This window comes from Cannabis sativa, chromosome X (assembly GCF_029168945.1).
Source record: "Cannabis sativa cultivar Pink pepper isolate KNU-18-1 chromosome X, ASM2916894v1, whole genome shotgun sequence".
In the NCBI taxonomy this organism is placed as follows: Eukaryota; Viridiplantae; Streptophyta; class Magnoliopsida; order Rosales; family Cannabaceae; genus Cannabis; species Cannabis sativa.
In genome coordinates, this window is record NC_083610.1 from 4,503,799 (window position 1) to 4,512,399 (window position 8,601).

Here is an 8,601-nt window from a genome sequence, read left to right on the forward strand (position 1 = left end):
ATTCAACTTCCAAATAAATACACAACTACAGTTATGAATTATCTTTTAAAGATGAGTATTGATATATATAGCGCCGGCCTTGAATTTTAGTGTGTGATATGAAAAAATTAAATTGGACCTTCATTTAGAAGGAAATATAATATTTTTAAAATTAGTAAAAAAAAAAATATATGTGTATTTTTAAAAAGGGAGTTTTATTGGGCCCATAGGCTAAATGGACTCTAAGCACGAACTTTGCCCACTTATGTTCAAAATCGGGTCTAAATATGTGAACACACAAACTTAACACGTGGTAACTAATTTCAACCAATCGTATCTTTGTTTGAGAATAATATTCTGATCAATATCCACAAGTACTTTAAACAAAAATTAACAATAATTAATCATTATCATTTCCACAAATATGTAGCTTGATATAGCAAAAAATTCATCACTATTGATGATGAAAGAAATATAAATTAAATCTGAAAATATTGCATATTACATTATAATCCAAATCATCTATGTATATATAACATACTTAAAATAATAAAATATATGTTCTACATATAACTATGTAGTATATATGTTCAAAATCCAACCTCACACAAAATATAATATATTATATCTATATCACAATCTTGTTGATAAGTACTATTAATTCCCTGCATGCATGATCTAATAATAATTATTAATAATTATAACATACTATTATTAATTTCCTTAATTAATTAGTCAATTAAGAAAATTAGTTATTGATTGGATACCTATCAATGCAATCAAGCCAAGGATTATTCCTCAAAGGCTTTCGAATACGCTTAAGCGACCTCCAAACAAGGCTATTGCACTTAAAACCAGATCCGAACGACAACATCCAAACACGGTCTCCTCTTTTGACTTTTTCCTTGGCCTCGAGATAGGACAATTCGTACCATATGCTACTACTCGATGTGTTCCCGAATCGGTGGAGGGTCATTCTCGATGCCTCCACATGGCCCGAGCTAAGCCCTAAATTTTTTTGTAGCTCGTCGAGCACATGTTTGCTCGCAGCATGCACACAAAAGTGCTCAAACGCGAGTTTGTAGTCTGGGATGTACGGTTTCTTAGTTGTGGCAGGAGATAGCGATGGTCGGGGATGAGGAGAGCTACCCTTTTCGGCGGATGTGGTAGCCCTACCGCCGAAAAGGTGGGTCCAAAGGAGAGTGGCAAAAAAGAGGAGTTGTTCCGATAAAGGAAGGACTAGTGGGCCCAATGTTGTGATGTTGGTTTTGATGGCATCACCTCCTATTTCCATTATGTCTTTGCTTATTTTTAGACCTTTTTGTCTTTTCTCATCTTCTTCTTGGTAAATAGCCCTATAATAATCAAGGTTAATTATACACATTTTAAATTGTTAAAAAAAAATACCCTAATATAAAATAATGTACATTTTTTTTTTTAAAAAAAAGGTGGGAGAAAAAAGTGATTAATTCTAAAGAGTTTCATTGTCTCATATTCAAACAAAATATTTAGATTTTTTTTAAGAAAAGTTAAAACTTAATTAATTAAACAAAAATGTATAGATGGACGAAAATTACTTTTTTTTTTTTTTTTACTTTTTTTTTATTTTATATATATATATTCACTGGTAAATTATTTAATTTTTATTTTTTTAAAACTTGATAAAGATCTTGTCTCCAAGGATAGCCATTTTCATACGCATAAGGGTCAATTTTTTTGTTATTTTTTTTCTATACCTATGAGAAATAATACTCTGCCTTTGTCTTTGTATTTTTGTATTTTTTTTTAATTTTTTATTAATAGTAATTTCAAGTACCACAAAGTAGTTATAAAAAAGAATATGAAAACAAGATATCTTCTTAAATTTTCATCCACACAAAGATGAACTTTCTCAAGTCATAACCCTAACTAACAATGCATATATATCCACATTTATTTTCTTAGGTGATTTTTGCATAAGATGGTTCCAAGTCACATTAATAATGAGAAGAAAAGAAAGAAAACGTTGAGGTTTTAAATGCAAGGGAGTACAAATTAATTATATACACTAAATGTGAATGAGACCTATTTTTTCCAAGAAACTTGACTTTTTTTGGTTTTGAGATTCAGCCAATTATTTTTTTTTTCTTATATTAAAGTTAGTGTAAGGACAATTATTGACCATCATATATTTTGAAAAGAGACTCGAGAGAGAGAGTGTTCTCCTATCTCGAGAGTTTATTTCTCTTTTCGTTGCTATGAATTTAGCACGAGCGTTTCTCGCTGTTTTGGTCTACTGCATTAATAGCTCGTGCTAAATTCATGACAAACATAGAAAAATCCTCCAAAATATAGTCATCACCTTTAAGATTCTATTCAATATTATATTTTAAAGTTCCTACCTATTTTTAAGCTAAACTTTCCAAATTACCCATCACAATTTACCATATTTCTATAACACAAGTAAAATTTTAAAAAAAAAATGACATTGATAAAATGAAGAGAGAAACCTTACTAAAAAAATGCAATAAAAAAATTAAAATAATGAAATAAGTTGAGGGTATAATAGGTTGAACAAAAAAAAGTGGGTATTTTTGTGAAAAAAATAATATGGATAGGTTGGGCTAATTGGACTATATAGACCAGTTAAATAAAGGGAAATTTACATGGTATACTAACTTTTGCTATTTTTTTTATAAAAATACTGCCATGCAGTATTTTTTACTTTTTTACTGTGTTTTTTATAAGTTTCATACTGCAGTATACTGTGTTAAGTTTTCACTGGTGTTCTACTGGTGTTTTACTAGTGTTCTACTGTTGTTTTGAGTTATACTGCTTTGTATTTTACTGGTGTTTTATAAAAACACAGTATTTTTGAAAAAATTTCTGTGTGACAGTATTTTTGTAAAAGTTAACCCAAATTTCAGTATTTTTGTAAGTTTCCCTAAATAAATAAAGGCCCAAAATTAAGCCATATTTCAAAGGCCCATCTTCTCATAAAGTTGGACCCAAAAGACACCTTTAACATAATTTATGGAACTCTTTGTAAAATGACAAAAAAAAGTTGAAAACAAAATGTTACATATAATTAAAATATAATTTTATATATCATTAATGCAACATTTCATTTTCTTGGTAACTTATATTATCACTATATTTTTCATACAAAAATTAATGGCAGTAAATAAATAAAAAATTAATAACAGTTGAATATTAAAAGTAAGAATGGGATAGAAAAGATACCCATTCTATGTGCCATGAAAACAGTTGGACTATTTAATAAAACAGTTGGCATTTGTTTTTGGACCTTTAATTCAAATTTATTAATACACATTATTAGGCAATAGTACAAGTGTAGTCCAATTGAAAATTAAATAAGCTCAATAAATAATACCAACCAACCATACCAAATCTACTATACTTGTCATTTTAACCCAATTAATTCTACTATATTAAAAAATTTCTAGAACATTTTTTTTGTAAAAAATAATCTTGTCTTAAGACCCGTAATTACTAAATCAAAACAAAGCGAAAAATATAACAAGTAACAAACATGTTACACAATAGGCGGGGTTTTTTTTTTTAGCGTCTTGTCTTATCTTATCTATGTTAAAATTTTGACTAGTCTTGTTTCATTTACATCTCTATCTAAATTATGGTTTGAAAAAATGTGTATGAAACAGATGGTTAAAACCCTAATGCATATTTTACTATGCATATGTAAATGAATTACCTGAAGCTCGAATCGTCAGCGCCTTTATGGGTTCTGACGATGTGTTCTAGGCGATACTTAGCACGATGAAAGTCACGTCGACGATTAGAAAGTAGAAGAGCAGAACAACCCATGCGAAAGAAACAATTAGGGATGAGCATAGAGCGATCATTGCCAGGGTACCAATTGTACCCTACCATCTCAGTACTCACAACCACGGCGTAGTTATTAGGGTTTGCTTGGAGCATATCCCGAGCTAGATCAACGGCTATGATCCCCGCACTACACCCCATCCCACCAAGATTGAAGCTCAAAATATTACCTCTCATCTTGTAGTGGTTTATGATCATAGCCGAAAGAGAAGGTGTAGGGTTAAATAAGCTACAATTCACTACGAGTATACCTACATCCTTAGGCCTCACTCGAGTTTTCTCGAATAGCTCGTCTAGGGCTCCAAACATTACCATTGATGCCTCAGCTCGACCTTCTTTCATGGTCGATGCATTCTCGCTCGACATGATCACTGATTTTGGGATGTATGTTTCATCCCCAAGCCCTGATGAGTTCACAATTTTTTTTTGGAATAATAAGCTTTCTTCCTCAAATTTTCCCGATTTTCTTGCAATTTCTATGAACTCTTCTTTTGTCACCTGTGGGCATATATTAATTACTTTATGAATATTAATTTATTGTATATCAAATTAGAATTTTTTTTTTGTTCTTTCAATTTTTATAACATATAAATATTTTTCTTAGCTCTCTATGTTATAAACTTATAATGTTAAAGATTTATTCATTTTGTAAAAAAAAAAAAAGATATGTAGAGCAAGCTATATGTATATATATCAAAGAAAATTAAGACAAAAAGATATTAATATTTATAATTTTTTTGATAGTGTAGAGCATTGATTAACCAACAAATATTGGAATAATAACATGTATTTAATTCTAATACTAAAGGTAAGATGATTTTTTTTCTTTTGAAAATGTAAAGATAAGATGATCTTATCAATGTTTAGCCATTAATAACACCGACACAATTTTTTGTTCAGAAAAAAAATCATATTAATTTTATTTTAGTTTATTTTTACAAATTAAAAAAAAAAACTTATATATATAATTAGTTAACCTGAAAAAATTTTTGTGGTACAAAACAGATTATAACATGTTAAAAAAATTATACATATATAATTTATTAGTACAAGCAAAATATTAGAATAATACCTAGAAACGTTTAACCATTCACATGCATTCATTTATATTTTATTTAGAAAATTAGGGGAAAAAATAGATAAAAAAATGTTAAGAATAAATTTTAATTTTAAATTGATTTGATTTTTTTTTTCTTCAATAATATGATGGAGCGTAAATAAATATTCCTCTTCAACCATTTTTTTGAATTAATTAAAATCCAAATACATATCTATTTATATTATATACATAAACAATTCCCTTAATCTGAATTTTAGTGGGGAAAAGAGAAATATAAAAAATATAAAAAAAAAAAAAATTAATTTCTTAAGTTTAGTATGAAAAAAAAAATTAGTATCCAAATATATTTAAGCTAATGATTTGAAACCGAAAGGGTGAGAAAGAAATCTGTAACCACGCAATCACACATAACATACATATACAAATTTGTATATGTATATATTAAATTAATTAGTAATTAATTAATTACCTTAAGATTATCATTAGGGCGAAAACAAGCAAAATCGAGAAGATAAATGGACCTCGGCCGAGACATGAAATAAAGCGAGCAAGTGAAGACAAAGAGAGCGAAGAAGCCGAGCAGAGTGGCCAAATCATACCGAGCATCTTCCCAAACTTTTTTCCAAAGCTCTTCTCTGCTCGTCAAAGTGTTACCCACTTCAGCACTCAATACGAGCACCACCAAAGGAATGGTCACCAAATATATTCCATGATTGATCAAATGGTGGTAACCTAATTTCACGTATTTTAGGTTAACCGAGGTAACAAAGTCCGGCAATTTACGCCGGACTCTAACGGAAAATGTCGGGGACCCTGCGTTGGGCCCCGAGCACTCTATTCCTTTGTTTACTATCTCTGTTGATAACAGAGCTCTTTCTTTTTCCATGATATTTTTATGATGATTAATATTATTGTGTTCTAATAACATAACATATATATAATAAATATATGTGTAAAGATATATGTATTGGAGGTGGGTGGTGGAATAGTTAATGATGACAACTAACTTGATGAGATTCTAGTTGGGGTGATTTTAATTGCTTTAAATTCGATCATTTAATGATACTTTAGCTACTATATATATAATATAAGAGTATTGTTATGTACGAGCGTGTTTAGTATTATTTAGAAGTATATTGTTTTATGATTGGATAGTAATATTTTTTAAAAATTATTATACATTAAATTATATGGAATTCAATATTTAATTAGACTAATAACGATGTTGATAGATATATTACACACTATTTTAACATTTCTTTATACATAAATATATATTAATTTAATTTATTTATCTTTATTTGTTAATATATATATATATATGTCACGGTTAATAAATTTCAAATTCCTAGCTACCTACCTATACATGTGTATATTTATTATGGTTCTATATTGGCCTATCCATCCACTCGGTTATAGAGGGTTATAATTAAATAATAATAAAAATAATAAAACCCTAGCTTGTGTGTGAGGGAATCTTTACTTTGCTTTCTCACTAGCTCGATAGGGTTAGTTTGTGTGTGAGGGAACCTTGTTTTGTTTTTAATTCAGCTCAACTGGGTTAGTTTGTGTGTGAGGAAATTTGTTTTGTTTTTTACAAAAATTATTTGCGATTAAAATATAGTATTTACTATTCAATAGAAGTTATTACTAATTTAATTTTAGCCACAACAAGTATTGCTTAAAACACATTTAATGACAATAAATTGTAATTTTTATGACTAATATTTTAACCACGAACCTTTTAGTAATAACATAAACATAGTGTTTTATAATTAGTGATAATTTTTCCACTTTTAGTCAAAATAATTTGTGACTATTGTTGTGACTAATTAAAAGAAAAATTTTGTGTTATTTACCCTTATTTTACTTTTCGGTACTCAACTCATTCAAGTTAATTTGTGTGTGAGGGAACCCTAATTTTGCTTTTCGGTAGTCAGCTTGATCGAGTAAGTCGTATTTTTGCTTCTCTGCCCTCAAATATTGATAAAACCTTTCATTTATTCTATTTGTTGTATTTTGTTTCTTTTTTTTTTCTCAAAAGTTATATTTTGGCCCTCTTAACTTTTTTTCTTTCTTTTGGCCCCCCTTAAATCTCATATTTCAGCCTCCTTCTCTATGCAGGGACGGAGGGACTTAAGCCATTGTGTAGGCTTAAACCCTCACTCAATTTTATAATATATAAAAAAAAATTATGTTACATATATGTATTAAAATTTTTGTTTATTATAAATGTGTATTAAGCCCTCACTCAATTTGTTCCTGCCTAATTTTAAAGGTAATACTACTAAAATTTAACACCAAATTCAAAAAAAAAAAATTCTTTTTTTTCTAAGCACATATGTAACACTCTATTTAACATACTTTTTTATTTTATTCAATTTTTATTCAAAGCCCTTGAAAAAGAAATTATTCAAGCCCTCACTGAACCGAATTTCTGGGTCCGTCACTGTCTCTATGTGAGGGGAACCCTTGTTTTGGTTTTAATTAAGTACTTAACCCAATTGAGTTATATACGTCGGTGGTGCTTTGATCAAGTGATCATTAAATAAATATACATTTAATGTCTCTTTCTACCAACATAGTGGGGACATGAAAATGTTTTGACCTACAAAATTGTCATTAATGACTAGTTTTTATAGTAGTGTCTTTTGTTGTTATAGTTCAATATCTTTGACAGTAGTGGAAGCATTGTTTGTGTCAACACTTAGTTTAGCTTGACACGATTTGGTGTAATGTGTGATTTTTGATCAGATGTCTAAAGGGCGCAACATTGGCTAAGTAATCTCAGGATCACGGTGGTCTTATGGGACACGTAAAGGTTGGTCTCGGCCTCAGGCAAGGGTATCGTGATGATTCCAATTTTGTGCTAGGTTTAGTTTTTATTAGTCTTGTTTCTTTTCTTTTGGTTATTTTCGTAATAATATTGGTATTTGATCATTTTGTCATTCGAAAACGTTAGCTAGCGCTTATTACTCTATTTTTTTTAATAATCTCTACCCTTGTTTAAATTATATCTGTTATCTAATAAACAGTGTCGTTAATGTTGATTCAGTTTTGAGTATTGTAATTTACCTATAGAATTTTTAATAACGTAAATCTTATTTGGAAAGGGGACTCGAGTGAGATTTGCCTATTGATTTTTGGTGTATGGCAAGATGTTTTAATTTTTTTATTTTATTTGTTGTATAAGCATATTTGACTTTTATTTGGACAATCTCTAATTTATAAGATCTTTACAATTATTTGGTTATTGTTTGACCCGTAAGCCTGTGGTCCATTTTAGTGGCAAATGAAAATCCATTATATATAATATGTATAACATTAATAGTTCGATTGGTTCTAAGTACAACTAACCAACCACACTGCTCTAAGGAATAATTTAGGAATACATAAATAAAAACTACAAATTTTGATCTGGCTTATTTCTTTAAATAATTTATTGATATATTACTAACATGGTGTTAGTCTAGCCTAGTTTATGTTACTCAAACAAATTTAAAATATAAATACATTTTTAGTGTTAATATTTGTATGCTCAATGTCAATAAATTAAATTTCGAGTAATCTAATACTGTTAAATAAACTCTCGCACTGCTTCTATACATGTAACTAATGACCACATGAACAAATGGTTTTAAAAATGAGCAGAATATAAGGAAGATATCAGCAACGGTTTGTATAGTTCAGAAAAAATTAATAGGCAAAACTTTACAAAA

General features: G+C 28.9%; 1 protein-coding gene across 1 annotated transcript; it reads right to left on the reverse strand.

Moving 5' to 3' along the window:
- Positions 1–416: 416 nt before the first annotated feature.
- LOC115709512 (3-ketoacyl-CoA synthase 10) lies at positions 417–5,820 on the reverse strand. The gene is made up of 3 exons (XM_030637631.2): positions 5,352–5,820; positions 3,692–4,320; positions 417–1,334 (listed from the first exon to the last, which is right to left on the reverse strand). Exons 1-3 carry the CDS (start codon positions 5,808–5,810, stop codon positions 728–730), a joined length of 1,695 nt encoding a protein of 564 aa, XP_030493491.2. The 5' UTR covers positions 5,811–5,820; the 3' UTR covers positions 417–727.
- Between the last annotated feature and the right edge of the window lie 2,781 nt (positions 5,821–8,601).

What these genes read in the sequence shown, in the direction of transcription:
- LOC115709512 (XM_030637631.2), bottom strand. Translation starts at nt 5,810, where the DNA reads ATGTTATTAGAACACAATAATATTAATCATCATAAAAATATCATGGAA. An exon ending in GCCCTAATGATAATCTTAAG is followed by an intron (nt 4,321 to 5,351) that starts GTAATTAATTAA and finishes ATATGCCCACAG; the next exon opens with GTGACAAAAGAAGAGTTCAT. An exon ending in GCTGACGATTCGAGCTTCAG is followed by an intron (nt 1,335 to 3,691) that starts GTAATTCATTTA and finishes TGATTATTATAG; the next exon opens with GGCTATTTACCAAGAAGAAG.